Here is a 23,707-nt window from a genome sequence, read left to right on the forward strand (position 1 = left end):
ACCCCTGAGGGGCCCTCGTGTTGAGGATCAGCGTGGCGGATGTGTTGTCACCTACCCTTACCACCTGGGGGCGGCCCGTCAGGAAGCCCAGGATCCAGTTGCAGAGGGAGGTGTTTAGTCCCAGGATCCTTAGCTTAGTGATGAGCTTTGAGGGCACTATGGTGTTGAACGCTGAGTTGTAGTCAATGAACAGAATTCTCACATAGGTGTTCCTTTTGTCCAGGTGGGAAGGGCAGTGTGGAGTGCATTGACATGGTATTAGTTTAATTGATGTTTTAGTGTCATTGATATGTTATTACAGTCTAATCGAAATCTTAAACGTACACGTGTTTGTTTAAAAAGTGCTACAATTTGTATTTTTTATTATTGCAATATCCTGTGATCATTATATCAAGTGCGCTCGTTCACCAGAATAACAATTGACATCTTAAACATAGACTTGGTTGAACATCAGTGAAAATCCTTGGCAATGCTTTGCCACAGTATGTTGAAGACAATGTTTTTTCCTCATCGACGTTCGAGAATGCTACGCTAACAGGATCTCAAAACTACCGTGATTGGCTAAGCAATAATGTATGAATGTGAAAACGCTGTGTCACTAGGTGGCAGCACGTGTCTGCCTGCAATCACTATACCAATATGGGCATGGCAGAGCGGGCCTTCTTACCTGTAGTGTATGTTAAGATCCCCTCAGAATAGAAACACTCAAACACTCAACAGTTGATGTGATACAATTTATTAGATGCAGAAGCCCAGTGACAGCACTGGAGCTTTTCAAATGATACAGTATATATATTCATCCTACTGCAATATTTATAATTGTCTTGAAAACGGTTTCAGACATATTTTTTTATATGAATTGAGAGAAAACCAAACAGAGATCATTATCCAGACTAGATAACTTGTTATTTCATATCATATTTGTCTGGTCAGTGTCAAGACAACATTTCACTGTTCTTTTTCAGAAAGAGATGTACTACGACAATATGTAACAGACACTCTGTTATTTGAATGTAACACAGTTGGTGATGTAAGATAGTAAGTCGTGGTGCTTGTTTCCCAGAATCCCATGCAACCCAAAAGGTCATTATTAGACGAGGTCATGATAGTGTACAGAAACTACCACTTTACCAGTGTTCACTAATCAAACTCCATTTTAACACAGAAAGTCACCTCTGGCCTCTGCTTGAATGTTGGTAGCCTATATGGCACAGATTCATTTTTTAAATCAGGAAACTTAGACTGTTTTGCAGCAGGAAGCCCAATTCTGATATTTTTTCCCCACAAATTGCCCTTTTGACCAATCACATCAGAGCATTTCATGAGTTTAGACATCAGATACATTGAGACTGAGAGGATACTTTAGAATGCGTATGGCTTTCAGGCAGTAAACCAGGGTTGTTTTTGCATTGAACATAGCTATGGTGTAGCCTGCTTTTACAGCACATAACTGCTGTGCATTGTGGGTGTGGATATACCATTCACATACTGTAACAATGTGGATATGAGATTGACATCAGATATACAGTGGATCAGTGACAGATAAGGTTGAAGGTATATTTCAGTAACTAAGATAATACAGACATAATATTTCATTCGTCGTACAGTCCTTTTACATGTGATTGGATTTCCGTAGGGATCCTGAGCCGTTGCTGGGTTCTGATGGTGGAAACAAGAGGAGATGGTCATAAGCACAGTTGGTCAGGACTCAAAGACAACATATTAGGGGCATCACAATATGCATTGGGCCTTACTTGTGGGGAAGTCTTGGTTAAACCTTTTCCTGTTCTGTGAACCTGATATCTGTCAGATAGAATAGTTGTTTTAGACAACAGCATGAGACAACAATAAGCATCAAAGCAAGCCCAAGAGGAACTGAAGAGAATTGTGGAATTGCACAACATACTCACCTTTTTCTTCCCTGAAGCACTTAGAGCAGCAAGTTTGTTCTCCAAATCAGACACCTAAGAGAGAAGGAAAAGACAGAAAGTACAAATTCTACCCCTTCTGAAGGAAAACAAGTTATCTGAAAATAATAGATATATCAACTAAATCAGCTCTTGTGTTTTATTGTTATCTCTTCATGCATCTCTGTAGGCTACAATGGTTCTTGGAAATCTACAGTTCACAGTGTGCTTTTCAGTCCATACAGCACATCCCTGTTGAGTAGAAAGCCTGCTCAGTAGAACCCACAGTAGGGCCTCGTTACCTACCTCACTTTCAGTGCTCTGGACCCGATGTGCAGTCAGAGCCACCACGTCCTCCAGGTCAGACAGCTCCGAGTCTGTGGCCCCTCCGAAGCGGTTCTTGGCACTCTGCTCCAGATGCCTCAGCTTCTTCTCCAGATCAAAGGATTTCCCTGAGGTCATGTACACCTGGAACAGGGCACAGGACAACCACCACAAATGTACCCTTACAGACGAGCTGCTAACCAAACACCATTAGCAAGCTAACAGTTTCCAGACTAGACTGCTTGGAATACAAAGCGAATCTCTGCTTTAAGACAACACAAGATGTCTCTTCACATGATTTAAACAAAAGGCTCCAGACCTACACTTGACACAGCTATTTTGATTGGATTATGATTGCTTGGGAGGAAAAGAGTGTGATTTTTAAGCTTACATTTTCCTCAAGTTCCCTGTAAGACTCAGCTGCTTTCCTTACGTCAGCCACGTCAGTTATCATGGGGCTGTCATTAGACGTTATTGAGGGGAAGTACTCGTTCATCGCGCTTTCAGCGGCATTAATGGTTCTTAGAAACTCTTTGGTGATGTCACAGAGGGCCGCCGCGGTGGATCTCTGAAAGCCATGTAAGGGAACAGAAATTAGCCGGTGGGAAAGTACCTACGTCTCCTATATGTAGCGGAGGTGATTTGGAATCACACTTTCGTGATCAGATAGCCATGCCTGAGACTTGCTAGCCCAAATGTCACCCTGAGACCACAAGGATTTTGTCTTGGTCTAATGGTGAAGACATTTACATTGACATTGCGGGTCATTTAGCAAGAGACTCTTATCCAGAGGGACTGACAGTTGGTGCAACCACATATCACAGTCATAGTAAGTCCAACTTTTCCTCAGTAAAGCAGCTATCAGCAAAGTGCTGAAGTGCGAGTGAGAAAAGACAAGTGTGAGTATTAGCGCTAGAAAGAGTGTTAGGGATTGTTTTAAGATGTTAACTCTGCGTGCGAGAGGTCCCTGGTTGGAGCCAATGATGTAAACCCTAGATGACTGACAGGGGGTGTTGTTTTGAAGCCACCATACGGCCATTTTGGTACTCCCCCTGCATTTATTAATGTCTACATTGGGTTTTTGGCAAGTATATTCTATTACAGACACTTTAATGCATACGTTTAAATGACATTATGTGGGGCCTCACAAGTGTCACAGCTGTCTAAGGAACTGCATCACAATGCTGGAGGCGTCACTACAGACCTGGGATCAATCCCAGGCTGTTGCAGCCGGCCGTGACTGGGAGACCCATAAGGCGGCGCACAATTGGCTCAGCGTCGTCCGGGTTAGGGGAGGGTTTGGCCGGCCGGGATGTCATTGTCCCATTGCGCTCTAGTGACTCATTGTGGCGGGTTAAGCGAGAAGTGTGTCAAGAAGCAGTGCAGCTTGGCAAGGTCGTGTTTCGGAGGACGCATGGCTCTCGATCTTCACCTCTCTCAAGTCCGTAGGGGAGTTGCAACGATGGGACAAGACTTACCACCAATTGGGGAGAAAAAGGGGTAAAAAAAACAAAAAAACAAAACACATTTATATTATGTGAACTGAACATAAAAATACAAAATATATTCCTTAAAATATGTGTTGTTGTTGTACTAATGATACTGTCCCCACTACAACAGAGAAATACCTAAATACATGTTATTTTGTTCTTGAAACATTTTATTGAAATACTGTAGAATTCCATTCATTCCTATGAAAGAGTTCTCCTATGTAGTTCTCCTATGTAGTTCTGTAGTTCTCCTATGTAGTTCTCCTATGTAGTTCTCCTATGTAGTTCTCCTATGTAGTTCTCCTATGTAGTTCTCCTATGTGGTTCTCCTATGTGGTTCTCCTATGTAGTTCTCCTATGTGGTTATCCTATGTGGTTTCTCCTATGTAGTGCTCCTATGTGGTTCTCCTATGTGGTTCTCCTATGTGGTTCTCCTATGTGGTTCTCCTATGTGGTTCTCCTATGTAGTTCTCCTATGGAAGAGTACCAATATGGAGGCAGGTGGCTTCAAAACATCTCATTGGCCATTACATAGCATCAGCAATCCAGGGTTTATACACATCATTGGTTGGATCCTATCACCTCCGCTACAGCTTTTTGGTGTGTGTCTGAGATGTAACAGGGTAACAGGACCCCCAAAATTCACCTGCTGAGCCTCGGTGGGCCCCTCATCGCTGGAGGAACTGAGGGGCTCTAGGGGGAGGACTGGGAGGTTACTCTTCACAGCGGCCCTCTTTAATAAAGGGGTCTTCTTCCCCCCTCCTGCTTCCTCGTCGGAGGACGGAACGCTGATGTTCCCCGCCAGCTCGCTCAGCTTCCTCCTCAGCTTCTCCTCCTCTATCTGTGCAGCGGTCGGGGGCGTCTCCTGTGGATACAAACAGGATTGACTTACTAGACTATTTTCCATTTTGCTGCTGGTGGAACCTCGAGCCTCAACAGTGCATCTCCAGTGAACTCTGTTCTGGGCAGTTTTCTTGACTTTATTCCAGGTGGACAGAAATAGGGTTGGGGTCAGTTCCATCTAGGTTCTCGTCAGTTTAAGACTTGAACGTTTAGGAGTTGAATTGCTTATGTCTTAAGGAGAAATTAAACAAGGAGGAGTTTGTAATGGAAACGAGCCCAACTCTAGTTGGGCAACAACAGGTTAAAGCCAGAGTTAGCTAACAAGTTACCCTTTGATGAACAGCTGTGATTCTCTCTAATATGATTATTCCAAGAAAGGGTTAGGCAATAAGAAATAAGAAGCTCTGTTAGGAGAGCAGTAGTAAGGTTTTTAACCCTTTCTTACCTCATCGTCGGGGGGTAGAGTCATCTTGGACTCCAGCCGGTTCAGGAGACTCTCTATGGCTGACATGCGCTTGTTTAGCGCATTGACCTGTATCACAATGACAGGAGAGGAGTGAGGTGAGACCAAGTGAGGTGAGACCAATACAAAATGACAGGAGAGGAGTGAGGTGAGACCAAGTGAGGTGAGACCAATACAAAATGACAGGAGAGGAATGAGGTGAGACCAATACAAAATGACAGGAGAGGAATGAGGTGAGACCAATACAAAATGACAGGAGAGGAATGAGGTGAGACCAATACAAAATGACAGGAGAGGAATGAGGTGAGACCAATACAAAATGACAGGAGAGGAATGAGGTGAGACCAATACAAAATGTACATTGCACGAATCGAGACGCAAACCTGACACAAGGTTGGATATTGTATTACACCAGACTTGCATGGAGTAATCACTCAAAATAGACCTTCTAATCATTGGCTGAGCAGAGCAGCTGATTACACCCTATTCTACATCCTACAATCTAAGCTTGTTGCCATCAATCTCACACAAATTATCAATGAACCTACCAGGTACAACCCCAAAGCCATAAACACGGGCACCCTCATAGATATCAACCTAACCAACTTGCCCTCCAAAGACACCGTAATGGGTCAGTGGTCAAACGACCTCCACTCATCACTGTCAAACGCTCCCTGAAACACTTCAGCAAGCATGCCTTTCTAATCGACCTGGCCGTGGTATCCTGGAAGAATATTGACCTCATCCCTTCAGTTAGAGGATGCCTGGTTATTCTTTAAAAATGCCTTCCTCACCATCTCAAATAAGCATGCCCCATTCAAAAAATGTAGAACCAGGAACAGATATAGCCCTTGGTTCTCTGCAGACCTGACTGCCCTTAACCAACACAAAAACATCCTGTGGCGTTCTGCATTAGCATCGAACAGCCCCCGTGATATGCAACTTTTCGGTGAAGTAAGAAACCAATATACACAGGCATAGAAAAGCCAAGGCTAGCTTTTTCAAGCAGAAATTTGCTCCCTGCAACACAAACTCCAAAAGGTTCTGGGACACTGTAAAGTCCATGGAGAATAAGAACACCTCCTCCCAGCTGCCCACTGCACTGAGGCTAGGAAACTCTGTCACCGCCGATAAATCCACCATAATTGAGAATTTCAATAAGCATTTTTCTACGTCTGGCCATGCTTTCCACCTGGCTACCGCTACCCCGGTCAACAGCACTGCACCCCCCACAGCAACTCGCCCAAGCCTTCCCCATTTCTCCTTCTCCCAAATCCAGTCAGCTGATGTTCTGAAAGAGCTGCAAAATCTGGACCCCTACAAATCAGCCGGGCTAGACAATATGGACCCTTTCTTTCTAAAATGATCTGCCTAAATTATTGCAACCCCTATTACTAGCCTATTCAACCTCTCTTTCGTGTCGTCTGAGATTCCCATAGATTGGAAAACAGCTGCGGTCATCCCCCTATTCAAAGGGGGGGACACTTTTGACCCAAACTGCTACAGACCTATATCTATCCTACCCTGCCTTTCTAAGGTCTTCGAAAGCCAAGTTAACAAACAGATTACCGACCATTTTGAATCCCACCGTACCTTCTCTGCTATGCAATCTGGTTTCAGAGCTGGTCATGGATGCACCTCAGCTACGCTCAAGGTTCTAAACGATATCTTAACCGCCATCGATAAGAAACAATACTGTGCAGCCATATTCATTGATCTGGCCAAGGCTTTCGACTCTGTCAATCACCACATCCTCATCAGCAGACTCAACAGCCTCAGTTTCTCAAAAGATTGCCTCGCCTGGTTCACCAACTACTTTTCCGATAGAGTTCAGTGTGTCAAATCATAGAGTTCAGTGTGCCCTTCTTTGGACACTGTGTTAACTACCCTCCAGGTGAGCTTCAATGCCATACAACTCTCCTTCCGTAGCCTCTAACTGCTCTTAAATATAAGTAAAAAATAAATGCATGCTCTTTAACCGATCGCTGCCTACACCTGCCCGCCCGTCCAGCATCACTACTCTGGACGGTTCTGACTTAGAATATGTGGACAACTACAAATACCTAGGTGTCTGGTTAGACTGTAAACTCTCCTTTCAGACTCATATCAAACATTTCCAATCCAAAGTTAAATCTAGAATTAGCTTCCTATTTTGCAACAAAGCATCCTTCACTCATGCTGCCAAACATACCCTTGTAAAACTGACCATCCTACCGATCCTCGACTTTGGCGATGTCATTTACAAAATAGCCTCCAACACCCTACTCAACAAACTGGATGCAGTCTATCACAGTGCCATCCGTTTTGTCACCAAAGCCCCATATACTACCCACCACTGCGACCTGTGCGCTCTCGTTGGCTGGCCCTCGCTTCATACTCGTCGCCAAACCCTCTGGTTCCAGGTCATCTACAAGACACTGCTAGGTAAAGTCCCGCCTTATCTCAGCTCGCTGGTCACCATAGCAGCACCCACCCGTAGCATGCGCTCCAGCAGGTGTATTTCACTGGTCACCCCCAGGGCCAATTCCCCCTTTGGCCGCCTCTCCTTCCAGTTCTCTGCTGCCAATGACTGGAATGAACTACAAAAATCTCTGAAACTGGAAACACCACCAGCTGTCAGAGCAGCTCACAGATCACTGCACCTGTACATAGCCCATCTATAAATAGCCCAAACAATTACCTAATCCCCTACTGTATTTATTTATTTATTTTGCTCCCTTGCACCCCAGTATTTCTACTTTGCACATTCACCTACTGCAAATCTACAATTCCAGGGTTTTTAATTGCTATATTGTATTTACTTCACCACCGTGGCCTTTTTATTGCCTTTACCTCCCTTATCTCACCTCATTTGCTCACATCTTATATAGACTTGTTTCTACTGTATTATTGACTGTATGTTTGTTTTACTCCATGTGTAACTCTGTGTTGTTGTATGTGTCGAACTGCTTTGCTTTATCTTGGCCTGTTCGCAATTGTAAATGAGAACTTGATCTCAACTTGCCTACCTGGTTAAATAAAGGTAAAATAAAATAAAATACAAATTTAAAAGAATCTTTAATTATCCAAATCAAGAAACAAAGTTGTCTTTGTTCTGCTCTCTGAAGTTCAATCCACTAAAAACCCCAGCATGCATCACTTGAGACACACAACTTCCAATAAATACATGTACAATGTAAATCAGCCCAACAGTGTTTGAAATCCATCTTCCCAGGCTTGAGTGGAAGGACAAGCCCACCCTTGTTTGTCAGTTAATGTGGATCATTTTCTATGGTCAGGGTAGTTTAATAGTGAAGAGAGACGTCATCTGTCTCATGTCAGGGTAGTTTAATAGTGAAGAGAGACGTCATCTGTCTCATGTCAGGGTAGTTTAATAGTGAAGAGAGACGTCATCTGTCTCATGTCAGGGTAGTTTAATAGTGAAGAGAGACGTCATCTGTCTCATGTCAGGGTAGTTTAATAGTGAAGAGAGACGTCATCTGTCTCATGTCAGGGTAGTTTAATAGTGAAGAGAGACGTCATCTGTCTCATGTCAGGGTAGTTTAATAGTGAAGAGAGACGTCATCTGTCTCATGTCAGGGTAGTTTAATAGTGAAGAGAGACGTCATCTGTCTCATGTCAGGGTAGTTTAATAGTGGAGAGAGACGTCATCTGTCTCATGTCAGGGTAGTTTAATAGTGAAGAGAGACGTCATCTGTCTCATGTCAGGGTAGTTTAATAGTGAAGAGAGACGTCATCTGTCTCATGTCAGGGTAGTTTAATAGTGTAGAGAGACGTCATCTGTCTCATCTCTGTTTCAGCTCTATTTCACTCTCTCCTTCACACACACACACACACCAACACACATCCTACCGGTTGCTGTGTTGGGGCCTGCAGGTTCTCGTGAGAGCCAACTCGGCTGTAGGAAGGGCGTCGGCGATAGGGGGTCTGGTACATGGTGTTGCGCCCTCCCTCCTCCTCTTCTGACGTGTCCACATAGTGCTGGCGGTTCATAGAGGAGCTGATCTTGGATAGGGAGCGGGCACGCACCATCCCATACTGCCCATCGTCTGAGGACCATCGCTTTAGCTCAGGTTATATTACAAAATGTCGGTTTGGTGTGAGATTACTGTTGTTGTAGTATTGTAATGCCATTACATTGCAAACTAACCAGCTCTGATTTAATGTCTGTGTGTGTGTGGGAGTGTGTGTGTGCTTGTTGCTTACCAGGGCGCATGTTGTACCTATCCAGGCTCTTCCTACGGTTCATGCGGTGTTGTTGTTGCTGCATGGAATCCATGAACTCCATGTCACCCCGGTGACCACCACCTCGCTCCTCCTGGATCTGCTGTAGGTGACATAACCATCACAACCTTAAATAACCCACTATTCCCACAATGCACTACTTTTGGCTCGTAGAAACCAGGACTGTTTTGTCCGTCTACCTGGTAGGATTGTCGACGAGAGTGAGTGCGAGAGTGGGGTGGAAAATACTCTTCTATATCCACATCCAAGTCCATGGGATGAACAGAGAGCAGGCGCTTGTTCTTTCGCATCTGACAGAACAACAGGATGGAGAAGTAGTGAGTCTGGGATATGATATCCAGTTTCTCAAGAACGATATTGAGAGGAGAAACTGTTTACCATTTTGTATCGCTGAGCTTCTGCTTCTGCATAGTCCTCATCATGACCATTGTACCTATCATCTACAGGGGAGAGAGGGCGAAGAAGGGGTGACTTGTTTTCTTCTCAAATTGTGTAACCCCGTGTTACTTTGCATATCATAGTGCTTATGCTGGTGTTGTCAACTCCGCTATGATATGGGGTTAAGCAGTTTTCAGGTATGTTGAAATATTGATATATTTTTCCCATTGCCTTCGTCTATTCTACTTACTGCGGAAATCAGGCATGCTTTGTGTGTCACTGTCACGACGGGCGCCTGTGAAGACAGAGAGAAGTGATATTCTGTTATTAATAGTTATATAGACAGTACCAGTCACCTGCTCATTCCAAGATCTTTATTTTTACTATTTTATACATTGTACAAAAATAGTGGACATCAAAACTATAAAATAACACATGGAATCTAACCCTGATGTCCTTGCCGTGTCTGAATCCTGGCTCAGGAAGGCCACCAAAAATTTTGAGATTTCCATACCCAACTATAACATCTTCCGTCAAGATAGAACTGCCAAAGGGGGAGGAGTTGCAGTCTACTGCAGAGATAGCCTGCAAGGTAATGTCATATTTTCCAGATCCATACCCAAACAGTTCGAACTACTAATTTTGAAAATTACTCTCTCCAGAAATAAGTCTCTCACTGTTGCCGCCTGCTACCGACCCCCCTCAGCTCCCAGCTGTGCCCTGGACACCATTTGTGAATTGATCGCCCCCCATCTAGCTTCAGAGTTTGTTCTGTTAGGTGACCTAAACTGGGATATGCTTAACACCCCGGCAGTCCTACAATCTAAGCTAGATGCCCTCAATCTCACACAAATCATCAAGGAACCCACCAGGTACAACCCTAACTCTGTAAACAAGGGCACCCTCATAGACGTCATCCTGACCAACTGGCCCTCCAAATACACCTCCGCTGTCTTCAACCAGGATCTCAGCGATCACTGCCTCATTGCCTGTATCCGCTACGGAGCCGCAGTCAAACGACCACCCCTCATCACTGTCAAACGCTCCCTAAAACACTTCTGTGAGCAGGCCTTTCTAATCGACCTGGCCCGGGTATCCTGGAAGGACATTGACCTCATCCCGTCAGTTGAGGATGCCTGGTCATTCTTTAAAAGTAACTTCCTCACCATTTTAGATAGGCATGCTCCGTTTAAAAAATGCAGAACTAAGAACAGATACAGCCCTTGGTTCACTCCAGACCTGACTGCCCTCGACCAGCACAAAAACATCCTGTGGCGGACTGCAATAGCATCGAATAGTCCCCGCGATATGCAACTGTTCAGGGAAGTCAGGAACCAATACACGCAGTCAGTCAGGAAAGCTAAGGCCAGCTTCTTCAGGCAGAAGTTTGCAGAAGTTTGCATCCTGTAGCTCCAAAAAGTTCTAGGACACTGTGAAGTCCATGGAGAACAAGAGCACCTCCTCCCAGCTGCCCACTGCACTGAGGCTAGGTAACACGGTCACCACCGATAAATCCATGATTATCGAAAACTTCAACAAGCATTTCTCAACGGCTGGCCATGCCTTCCGCCTGGCTACTCCAACCTCGACCAACAGCTCCGCCCGCCCCGCAGCTACTCGCCCAAGCCTCTCCAGGTTCTCCTTTACCCAAATCCAGATAGCAGATGTTCTGAAAGAGCTGCAAAACCTGGACCCGTACAAATCAGCTGGGCTTGACAATCTGGACCCTCTATTTCTGAAACTATCCGCCGCCATTGCCGCAACCCCTATTACCAGCCTGTTCAACCTCTCTTTCATATCGTCTGAGATCCCCAAGGATTGGAAAGCTGCCGCAGTCATCCCCCTCTTCAAAGGGGGAGACACCCTGGACCCAAACTGTTACAGACCTATATCCATCCTGCCCTGCCTATCTAAGGTCGTCAAAAGCCAAGTCAACAAACAGGTCACTGACCAACTCGAATCCCACCGTACCTTCTCCGCTGTGCAATCTAGTTTCCGAGCCGGTCACGGGTGCACCTCAGCCATGCTCAAGGTAATAAACGATATCATAACCGCCATCGATAAAAGACAGTACTGTGCAGCCGTCTTCATCGACCTTGCCAAGGCTTTCGACTCTGTCAATCACCATATTCTTATCGGCAGACTCAGTAGCCTCGGTTTTTCGGATGACTGCCTTGCCTGGTTCACCAATTACTTTGCAGACAGAGTTCAGTGTGTCAAATCGGAGGACATGCTGTCCGGTCCTCTGGCAGTCTCTATGGGGGTGCCACAGGGTTCAATTCTCGGGCCGACTCTTTTCTCTGTATATATCAATGATGTTGCTCTTGCTGCGGGCGATTCCCTGATCCACCTCTACGCAGACGACACCATTCTATATACTTCCAGCTCGTCCTTGGACACTGAGCTATCTAACCTCCAAACGAGCTTCAATGCCATACAACACTCCTTCCGTGGCCTCCAACTGCTCTTAAACGCTAGTAAAACCAAATGCATGCTTTTCAACCGTTCGCTGCCTGCACCCGCACGCCTGACCAGCATCACCACCCTGGATGGTTCCGACCTTGAATATGTGGACATCTATAAGTACCTAGGTGTCTGGCTAGACTGTAAACTCTCCTTCCAGACTCATATCAAACATCTCCAATCGAAAATCAAATCAAGAGTCGGCTTTCTATTCCGCAACAAAGCCTCCTTCCCTCATGCCGCCAAACTTACCCTAGTAAAACTGACTATCCTACCGATCCTCGACTTTGGCGATGTCATCTACAAAATTGCTTCCAACACTCTACTCAGCAAACTGGATGCAGTTTATCACAGTGCCATCCGTTTTGTCACTAAAGCACCTTATACCACCCACCACTGCGACTTGTATGCCCTAGTCGGCTGGCCCTCGCTACATATTCGTCGCCAGACCCACTGGCTCCAGGTCATCTACAAGTCCATGCTAGGTAAAGCTCCGCCTTATCTCAGTTATCTCACTGGTCACGATGGCAACACCCATCCGTAGCACGCGCTCCAGCAGGTGTATCTCACTGATCATCCCTAAAGCCAACACCTCATTTGGCCGCCTTTCGTTCCAGTACTCTGCTGCCTGTGACTGGAACGAATTGCAAAAATCGCTGAAGTTGGAGACTTTTATCTCCCTCACCAACTTCAAACATCTGCTATCTGAGCAGCTAACCGATCGCTGCAGCTGTACATAGTCTATTGGTAAATAGCCCACCCATTTTCACCTACCTCATCCCCATACTGTTTTTATTTATTTACTTTTCTGCTCTTTTGCACACCAATATCTCTACCTGTACATGTCCATCTGATCATTTATCATTCCAGTGTTAATCTGCAAAATTGTAATTATTCGCCTACCTCCTCATGCCTTTTGCACACAATGTATATAGACTCCCCTTTTTTTCTACTGTGTTATTGACTTGTTAATTGTTTACTCCATGTGTAACTCTGTGTTGTCTGTTCACACTGCTATGCTTTATCTTGGCCAGGTCGCAGTTGCAAATGAGAACTTGTTCTCAACTAGCCTACCTGGTTAAATAAAGGTGAAATAAATAAAAAACAAATAAAAAAAATTGAGATTCTTCAAAGTTGCCACCCTTTGCCTTGATGACAGCTTTGCACACTCTTGGCATTCTCTCAACCAGCTTCATGAGGTAGTAACCTGGAATACATTTCAATGAACAGGCGTTCCTTGTTATAAGGCGTTCCTTGTTACAAGACTGTTGGAAAAGCATTCCAGGTGAAGCTGGTTGAGAGTGTGCAAAGCTGCCAAGAGTGTGCAAAGCTGTCATCAAGGCAAGAATCAAAAATATATTTTGATTTGTTTAACACTTTTTTGGTTACTACATGATTCCAGATTATTTCATAGTTTTCATGTCTTCGATATTCTACAATGTAGAAAATAGTCAAAATAAAGAAAAACCCTTGAATGAGTAGATGTGTCCAAACTTTTGACTGGTACTGTACTTCAAATCATCTCTTTGTCCTATGTGAGGTCTGGGTCAAGAGGACTGTTAGAATACAGAACAGACAACAGTCACTCAGTTCTAGAACACTGTTCCCAGTTCTAGAACGCTACATGTGACCATTAGTGGAGGCTGGTGGGAGGAGCTATAGGAGGACAGGCTCATTGTAATGGCTGGAATGGAATCAATGGAACGGAGTCAAACATGTGGTTTCCATATGTTTAATGTGTTTGATACCATTCCGTTTACAATGAGCCCGTCCTCCTATAGCTCCTCCCACCAGCTGCCAGTGGTGACCATATGTCATCATAGCATGGCTATGTCACCCCGGTGTCAAGTACAGGCCCTACCATGTGACTCTTCATTACAGCCAGCCATGTGTCACACTCCTGATCATTTGGTGACCAAAATGTGACACTTGGACACTCTCAACAACAACCACAACTGTAACATGTGATTACATTTAGAAGTATGCACAATTAATCAGTAATCAAACAAAAAGAACCCACCCTCTCCATTGAGTCGCTTGTAAAGAGACTTCATCACCTTGGCACTGCCGAAGCGCTTGAAACGGGTGCGCACATTGTCATGGTACCATCCCACTGTTCCAATTTTAAGGACCCTGCAAGGTAAACACAAGAGTCACTTCAGTCTCAATATGAACCCCATAGAGCTAGGAGAGTCACTCTAGTCTCAATATGAACCCCATAGAGCTAGGAGCGTTACTCCATTCTCAATATGAATCCCATAGTGCTAGGAGAGTCACTCCAGTCTCAATATGAACCCCATAGAGCTAGGAGAGTCACTCCAGTCTCAATATGAACCCCATAGAGCTAGGAGAGTCACTCCAGTCTCAATATGAACCCCATAGAGCTAGGAGAGTCACTCCAGTCTCAATATGAACCCCATAGAGCTAGGAGAGTCACTCCAGTCTCAATATGAACCCCATCATCAATAGAATGTATATGAACCCCATAGAGCTAGGAGAGTCACTCCAGTCTCAATATGAACCCCATCATCAATAGAATGTATATGAACCCCATAGAGCTAGAATAGTTTCCTGACCATGTCACCTGAACAGGACTCTTGGCCCTATTCTCTATAACTATATATTATTACTAGCCTTCTAAGAGTTGGCCCTACTATAACTATATATTATTACTATCCTTCTAAGAGTTGGCCCTCTTCTCTAACTATATATTATTACTAGCCTTTTAAGAGTTGGCCCTCTTCTCTGACTGCCTGAAGCTTCATAATGATACAGACGATCTGGGTTCAAGACCTGGTCAGTCAAACACGATTGCAAATGTTTCCAAACCCATCTGTTATTACTGTGTTCAGGAGAATCTCTTAATGCTGTGTGTTCAGGATGCCTTGACACCCACGGCCCCCACCTTGTCATACGACAGGGGTCGCACACCCAGCCGTGATCCTTCTTGTTGTAGCGGCTGCATGCCTTGCAGGTGTACATCTTACAGTCTATGCACTGACGCTTACTGTTGACCAGGAACTTGAAGGGCTGCAGACAGCGGATACAGTGAGAGTCTACCAGGGTGGTCTGAGTACCCAGCAGCTCAATCTTAGTGTCCTCCTTCTCTATCTTAGTCTTTAGGTCCCTAGAGGATAGGGGGGGGGGGATAGGAGAGGAGGGGAAGGGAGGGGAGGGGAGGAGGAGAAGAGCGGAGAAGAGGGGAGAGGAGGGGAAGAAGAGGGGAGGGGGAGGGGAGGGGAGGAGAGAGGGGGGAGGGGGGAGAGGAGAGGAGGGGAAGAAGAGGAGAGGAGAAGGAGGAGGGGAGGGGAGCAGAGAAGGGGAGGGGAGGGGAGGGGAGGGGAGGGGAGGGGAGGGGGGGAAGGGAGAGGAGAGGAGAGGAGAAGGAGGAGGGGAGGGGAGGGCATAGAGAAGTGATGAAATCATTATACAGTATATGGAATGAAATCATTATACAGTAGATTAGTATATATCAAGTCAAATCAAATTTTATTAGTCACTTGCGCCGAATACAACAGGTGTAGTAGAGCTTACAGTGAAATGCTTACTTACGAGCCCCTAACCAACAATGCAGTTTCAAAAAAATACAGATAAAAATAAGAGTTAAAGTAACAAGTCATTAAAGAGTAAATGAATTTTAAAAAAGCAGCAGTAAAATAACAATAGCAAGACAATACAAGGAGGTACCGATACAGAGTCAATGTGCCGGGGCACCCGTTAGTTGAGGTAGTATGTACATGTAGGTAGAGTTATTAAAGGGACTATGCATAGATGACAACAGAGAGTAGTAGTGGTGTAAAGGGGGGGGGGGCAATGCAAATAGCCATTTGACTAGATGTTCAGGAGTCTCCAGGATCCAGTTACAGAGGTGGTGTTTAGGTGTTTAGTCCCAAGGTCCTTAGCTTATTGATGAGCTTTGAGGGCACTACGGTGTTGAGTGCTGAGCTGTAGTCAATGAATAGCATTCTCACATTTTTATTTGATTTGATTTATTTCATCTTTATTTAACCAGGTATGCTAGTTGAGAACAATTTCTCATTTACAACTGCGACCTGGCCAAGATAAAGCAAAGAGTTTGACACACACAACAGCACAGTTCGTTCCAGTCATTGGCAGCAGAGAACTGGAAGGAAAGGCGGCCAAAGGGGGTGACCAGTGAGATATACCTGTTGGAGCGCGTGCTACGGGTGGGTGACCAGTGAGCTGAGATAAGGCGGGGCTTTACCTAGCAAAGACTTATAGATGACCTGGAGCCAGTGGGATAGGCGACGAGTATGAAGCGAGGCCAGCCAACGAGAGCGTACAGTTCGCAGTGGTGGGTAATATATGGGGCTTTGGTGACAAAACGGATGGCACTGTGATAGACTGCATCCAATTTGTTGAGTAGAGTGTTGAAGGCTATTTTGTAAATGACATCGCCGAAGTCGAGGATCGGTAGGATGGTCAGTTTAACGAGGGTATGTTTGGCAGCATGAGTGAAGGATGCTTTGTTGCAAAATAGGAAGCCTATTCTAGATTTAATTTTGGATTGGAGATGCTTAATGTGAGTCTGGAAGGAGAGTTTACAGTCTAGCCAGAAACCTAGGTATTTGTACTTGTCGACATAGTCTAAGTCAGAACCATTCAGAGTAGTGATGCTGGACGGGCGGGCAGGTGCGGGCAGCGATCGGTTGAAGAGCATGCATTTAGTTTTACTTGCATTTAAGAGTAGTTGGAGGCCACGGAAGGAGAGTTGTATGGCATTGAAGCTCGTCTGGAGGTTAGATAACACAGTGTCCAAAGATGGGCCAGAAGTATACAGAATGATGTAGTCTGCATAGAGGTGGATCAGAGACTCACCAGCAGCAAGAGCAATATCATTGATGTATACAGAGAAGAGAGTCGGCCTGAGAATTGAACCCTGTGGCACACCTATAGAGACTGCCAGAGGTCCGGACAACAGGTCCTCCGATTTGACACACTGAACTCTATCAGAGAAGTAGTTGGTAAACCAGGCGAGGCAGTCATTTGAGAAATCAAGGCTGTTGAGTCTGCCGATAAGAATGTGGTGATTGACAGAGTCGAAAGCCTTGGCCAGGTCGATAAATAAGGCTGCACAGTAATGTCATTTATCGATGGAGGTTATGATATAATTTAGGACCTTGAGCGTGGCTGAGGTGCAACCATGACCAGCTCTGAAACCAGATTGCATAGTGGAGAAGGTACGGTGAGATTCAAAATGATCAGTAATCTGTTTGTTAACTTGGCTTTCGAAGACCTTAGAAAGGCAGGGTAGGATAGATATACTGTAGGTCTGTAGCAGTTTGGGTCTAGAGTGTCTCCCCTTTGAAGAGGGGGATGATCGCGGCAGCTTTCCAATCTTTGGGAATCTCAGACGATACTAAAGAGAGGTTGAACAGGCTAGTAATAGGGGTTGCAATAATTTTGGCAGATAATTTTACAAAGAGAGGATCCAGATTGTCTAGCCCGGCGCGTAGCCGAGTGATCATAGGGGTCCAGTGAGTAGTTAGGCTGGCTGGAGAGACGGCGATTCAGACAGCTAACAGGCCGAGGCTAGCAAGCTTGCAGAAGGCCTTAGAGGGACGGAGGAAGTCTGTTATAGCCTCCTCGTGCGGTTACATCGATAGACCAGTCGTGATGGATTAGTAGAGTTCCGTGTAGCAAAGGGGTCCAGTCCAATTGGCAAAATCGGTATAGTGGCCCAAGAAATTCAGCTAGCCGGGAGATATGCCTAGCATGGGCTAGCTCCAGGCTAATTGGTGCTTGCTTCGGGACAGAGACATTAGCGAGATTGCATCTTAGCTAGCTGTGATGATCCAGGTGAAAAGGTTCAGAGCTTGCGATAGGAATCCAGGGATATGGAGAGAAAATAGGTCCGTTATGCTCTGGTTTGAATCGAGTTGTGCAAACTGGCGAGAGTTTTCCGAGCTATAGGTTAGCTGATGACCGGTAGCAGTGGTTAGCTGACTACTAGCTAGTAGTTAGTTAGCTGGCTAGCTTCTGTTGGGGGATTCCGGTTCAGAAGTAAAGGAAAATACTTTAGAAACAAAGCAGATCCACACCACATTGGGTGAGGCGTGTTGCAGGAGAGGATTTTGAAGTTGAGGTTTAGAAAAAAAAGAAAATATATGTAAAGAATAATATATAAAAAGATATATACATGGGACATGACAAGACGAGGACAAAGACATCTGACTGCTACACCATCTTGGAAACACATAGGTGTTCCTTTTGTCCAGGTGGGAAAGGGCATTGTGGAGTGCAGTAGAGATTGCATCATCTATGGATCTGTTGGGGTGGTATACAAATTGGAGTGGGTCTAGGGTTTCTGGGATGAGGGTATTGATGTGAGCCATGACCAGCCGTTCAAAGCACTTCATGGCTTCAGAAGTGAGTGCTACGGGTTGGTAGTCATTTAGGGAGGTTACCTTAGTGTTCTTGGGCACAGGCACTATGGTGGTCTGCTTAAAATATGTTGGTATTACAGACTCAGACAGGGAGAGGTTGAAAATGTCAGTGAAGATACTTGGCAGTTGGTCAGCGCATGCTTGCAGTACATGTCCTGGTAATCTGTCTGGCCCTCCGGCCTTGTGAATGTTGATCTGTTTAAAGGTCTTACTCACGTCGGCTGCGGAGTGCGTGATCACACAGTTTTCAGGAACAGCTGGTGCTCTCATGCATGTTTCAGTGCTATTTGCCTAAATCGAGCATAGAAGTAGTTTAGCTCGTCTGGTAGGCTTGTGCCATTGGGCAGCTCTTGGTTGTGCTTCCCTTTGTAGTCTGTAATGGTTTGCAAGCTCTGCCACATCCGACGAGCGAGCCGGTGTAGTACGATTTGATCTCAGTCCTGTATTGACGCTTTTCCTGTTTGATGGTTTGTCAGAGGCCATAGCAGGATTTCTTATAAGCTTCAGGGTTAGAGTCCCACTCCTTCAAAGCGGCAGCTCTAGCCTTTAGCTTAGTGCGGATGCTGCCTGAAATCCATGGCTTCTGGTTGGCGTATGTACGTACGGTCGCTGTGGGGACGAAGTCATCGATGCACTTATTGATGAAGCCAATGACTGATGTGGTGTACTCCTCAATTCCCTCAGGGGAATCCCGGAACATATTCCAGTCTGTGATAGCAAAACAGTGCTGTAGCGTAGCATCTGCTTCATCTGACTACTTTTTTGTTATTTTTCCTCTGGTTGCACATTTAACATGCTGATACAAATTTGGTAAAACGGATTTAAGTTTCCCTGTATTAAAGTCCCCGGCTACTAGGAGCGCCGCCTCTGGGTGAGCGTTTTCTTGTTTGCTTATGGCGGAATACAGCTCATTCAATGCTGTCTTAGTGCCAGTCTCTGACTGTGGTGGTATGTAAACAACTACGACGAATACAGATGAAATCTCTCTCGGTAGGTAGTGTGGTCTACAGCGTATCCATACTCTACCTCAGGAAAGCAATAGCTCAAGACTTCCTTAGATATCGTGCACCAGCTGTTATTTGCAAAAATACGTAGTCCGCCACCCCTTGTCTTACCAGACACCGCTGTCCTGCCGGTACATTGTATAACCAGCCAGCTGTATTTTAATATTGTCATCATTCAGCCACGACTCCGTGAAGCATAAGATGTTTTTAATGTCCTGTTGGTAGTTTAATCTTCCGCGTAACTCGTCGATTTTATTCTCCAAGGACTGCACGTTTGCTAGCAGAATGGAGGGAAGTGGGAGTTTATTCGATCGCCTGCGAAATCTTAGAAGGCAGCCCGCCCTTCGGCCCCTCTTTCTCCTCCTCTTCACACAGATCACGGGGATCGGGGCCTGTTCCTTGAGGAAGCAGTATATCCTTTGCGTCGGGTTCGTCAGAGTCGTGAAAGGGAAAAAACGATTCTGCCAGTCCGTGGTGAGTAATCGCAGTCCTGATGTCTAGAAGTTATTTTTGGTCATAAGACATGGTAGCAGCAACATTATGTATAAAATAAGTCAAGAAATAAGTTACAAACAACGCAAATAAACGAACAAAAAAAAAGCCTGAAATCATTATACAGTAGATAAGTAAATAGCATGAAATCATTATACAGTAGATTAGTATATAGCATTAAATCATTATACAGTAGATTAGTATATAGCATTAAATCATTATACAGTAGATTAGTATATAGCATTAAATCAGTATACAGTAGATTAGTATATAGCATTAAATCATTATACAGTAGATTAGTATATAGCATTAAATCATTATACAGTAGATTAGTATATAGCATTAAATCAGTATACAGTAGATTTGTATATAGCATTAAATCAGTATACAGTAGATTAGTATATAGCATTAAATCATTATACAGTAGATTAGTATATAGCATTAAATCAGTATACAGTAGATTAGTATATAGCATTAAATCATTATACAGTAGATTAGTATATAGCATTAAATCAGTATACAGTAGATTAGTATATAGCATTAAGAAGATAACATTAAGTCCCTGTTAACTCCATGGATTATAATAAATCAGTTTAAAATTGGCTCTGTGGAATCATGTGTGCAGAATCACACTTATAATGTACCATTCTGTTCTGTTCTGGTCAGTTTCAGCAGGGACTACAATACATAAGTTATCAAGAACATTTAACACAATGTCCTTCTGACAGTTTGTGAATAAAATAAAGTGATGTCTGGCAGGAAGTCTATTTTCCTTTAAAAGTATGACAAGATGAGGAAGACAGACAGAGGAGTCTTTGTGTCCCAGAGAGAATAGGCCTCTTGGCAACTTGTTTTCCCTGGGACACAGTACAGGCAGAACGGGCCTTGTGACTAAGCCATGATCACTGTGATGAGCTGACTCACAACAGCAGGCCTGTTTCACACTTACATTCCTGAAGCCTGAACACACTTTACACACACACACACACACACACACACACACACACACACACACACACACACACACACACACACACACACACACACACAGACACACACACACACACACACACACACACACACACACACAGTGGAAAACATATGGCTAATATATAGATCGCTGAGGACCTCAGTGTGATCGACTCGTATGGAATCTATAGTGTTGGCATTCAGATAAGAGACAGACAATAAGTATCCAATGTTGTAGAGTCCTAAATGCTGTCAGCGTAAGACTTCATGATTTTATATGTCACATACAGACAAGGAGTTTGTTATGTCAGATATGCTATTGAAAAACGCATCCAAGCCTTCCACCCTTCAACATTGATTCAATTTAATATTTTCTCACTAAACCTCTGAAATATGATATTGAACCTTTTTGAAAAGTGACCTACCCCAGTCTCTCTTCTTCTATCTTCCTGAGGGTGAAGTCTCTCTGTATGACCTCCCAGACGTGCTTGGCCTCATCGTCTGAAAGCGCGGTCAGGTCCATGGTTATGGAGAATATGAACCAGTACTCTACAGCAACACAGAGATGGTCCCTGTAAAGTAACCAAAACTAGTGAGAATATGGTCCCTGTAAAGTAACCAAAACTAGTGAGAATATGGTCCCTGTAAAGTAACCAAAACTAGTGAGAATATGGTCCCTGTAAAGTAACCAAAACTAGTGAGAATATGGTCCCTGTAAAGTAACCAAAACTAGTGAGAATATTGTCCCTGTAAAGTAACCAAAACTAGTAAGAATATGGCTCCTGTAAAGTAACCAAAACTAGTGAGAATCCTGAAGGGTTATCACCCATGTACCCAAGCCAACACAACATAAGGATACATTGACACCCCTGATAAATGTCCACTTACTCCACAGGGTGGACCAGATTAGCCCGGTTGACTAGACTGACCACTCATCTTAACATCGTTTTACTGTGAGTGCAGCCAGCGGTCAGTCTAGTCAACCAGAATATATCACCAGATTGATTTAAAAAGCAGCTTCTGAGTAGATTTTCTAATTCGTGTTTATACATTTTCTTGTACTTACTTTTCTAAAGAAAAATACGCTGCATGGAAATGAAATCACGTATGCTACAAAAACCATCATCTTTGATTTAGCATATTAATATCATGAATTACCTTTACGCCCGGCGCAGAGCAGACAGCTGTGAGGTCAGCTGTTAATTCCCTGGAGTTGAGGCAACACATCTGCGAATGGCCTGAAGAAGTCGGTTGTTCATCACATGCTCTGAGTCTCACAGAAGAGAGAGGATGAGCGAGCTTCTCACCCCTCCTCCAACTCCAAGTAGTTTTAACAACTAAATAACAGGTCAAAATGCCCTGTATTTTTGCCAAATTTGAATTCAGTCATAATATACTGATGTAAGGGCCTCGGATGGCAGTAACCCCCAAAAGATACCAAAATAACATCATATCAGTAAGTATGTTTTCCCCAACAGAGTAAATATGAGTACAGCTATTAGAAAACAAAATATGTTCCTGATAAATGAATAAGGACACTGAAGAGTTGTGTAATAGGCATTCCATAAGCTATTTTAAATAGCATGTGTTAGAATTATGTGAATATGAATAAATTCATCAGAATATTTTTTTTAATGAAAATATGTCAATCATTATTTAATTATGTTCTTTAACCCGTTGTATATTTAAATAAGTGATAATGCCCCCGAAGCCGGTGTTTGGAGGATATAGTAGCATGGTTTGCCAACTTTGCCCATGCCAATATATCCTCCTAACACCGACTTCTCAGGCTTTATCACTTCATTAAATGTCTGCATTATTCTACCTTTTTCAACACAGACCACTGACACCTTGTGTTGCTATAATACTCACCAAACGTCTAGGCTTGAGTTTCACTCACTCATAATCCCATTTTTACCTCTCACTGCACATTGGTGACTGCACTCTCACTGCACTCTGGGTGTGAAAAGCTATTTTGAACAGTGATAAGTTACAACCATCAAATAGAGCATCAACAACATGAAGGCCTCTATTGTTGACAGTGTGCTGGAGAAAGGTGCCCTTAGCAGCATAAAGATAGCACTGGCTGTCCACACAGAGGGAAGAGGGCACATTAGCCCAGTCAGGAAGACTTTGTTTCTGGAAACTTGATTCCTTTCCCCTGTATTTGATGGCAACTTATTGTGGAGGACAGGATACAGATGTAAGATCTTAATCTGATCACCCTGTTGCAAGAGAACATTCCTGCAGGAAATATACAACTTGTAGTTCATTTTTGAAGTTTTAAAAACGCTTCTGATGTTTGTAATTTCCACTTTTCAGGCTTGATTTTCCCTTACGAAAAATGTATGAACACCTACAAAAATTTCCATGAATTAAAATCCACATAATCATTCACCTGTCCTGTTGCTGCAGGATTATTTTCCTGCTGTAGCAAATTGGCTCAAATGAAGATCCTACATCTGTAGGTCAAAGTACTATGGTGAAAACAAGGTAGAGCTACTGTATGGATCGGCAGTGGAGGCTCGGCTACGATCTGGAAACTTCTGATCTGCAAGGGCAGGGTGTGCCAGATCATTTTATTAACCAGTGGGGAAATCACTGTCCTCCTGGTGTTGAAACAAATCAAATAAATCAACAGCAATTAAAGAATATTGCCACTCAACAACAAAAAATAGCAAAGTGTCTCCTGCTACATCTTCATGAGGATGCAAAACGCATC

The 23,707-nt window shown here is 44.1% G+C and overlaps 1 protein-coding gene across 2 annotated transcripts; it reads right to left on the minus strand.

The window, feature by feature from the left end:
* Positions 1–728: 728 nt before the first annotated feature.
* mlpha (melanophilin a) lies at positions 729–22,296 on the minus strand. 2 transcript variants are annotated; one of them, XM_042314259.1, is made up of 16 exons: positions 22,144–22,296; positions 21,411–21,557; positions 15,019–15,240; positions 14,134–14,246; positions 9,901–9,945; positions 9,651–9,712; positions 9,452–9,562; positions 9,234–9,354; positions 8,880–9,076; positions 5,010–5,096; positions 4,368–4,586; positions 2,623–2,799; positions 2,214–2,375; positions 1,911–1,964; positions 1,755–1,803; positions 729–1,659 (listed from the first exon to the last, which is right to left on the minus strand). In XM_042314259.1, the coding sequence occupies exons 2-16, from the start codon at positions 21,506–21,508 to the stop codon at positions 1,613–1,615; spliced, it is 1,764 nt and encodes a 587-aa protein (XP_042170193.1). In that variant the 5' UTR covers positions 21,509–21,557; positions 22,144–22,296; the 3' UTR covers positions 729–1,612. The 2 variants fall into 2 exon arrangements, with proteins under 2 accessions (XP_042170193.1, XP_042170194.1); XM_042314260.1 differs by lacking the exon at positions 2,623–2,799 and having other exon boundaries at positions 22,144–22,295.
* Between the last annotated feature and the right edge of the window lie 1,411 nt (positions 22,297–23,707).

Source organism: Oncorhynchus tshawytscha, unplaced genomic scaffold, assembly GCF_018296145.1.
Source record: "Oncorhynchus tshawytscha isolate Ot180627B unplaced genomic scaffold, Otsh_v2.0 Un_contig_6203_pilon_pilon, whole genome shotgun sequence".
Lineage (NCBI taxonomy): Eukaryota > Metazoa > Chordata > Actinopteri > Salmoniformes > Salmonidae > Oncorhynchus > Oncorhynchus tshawytscha.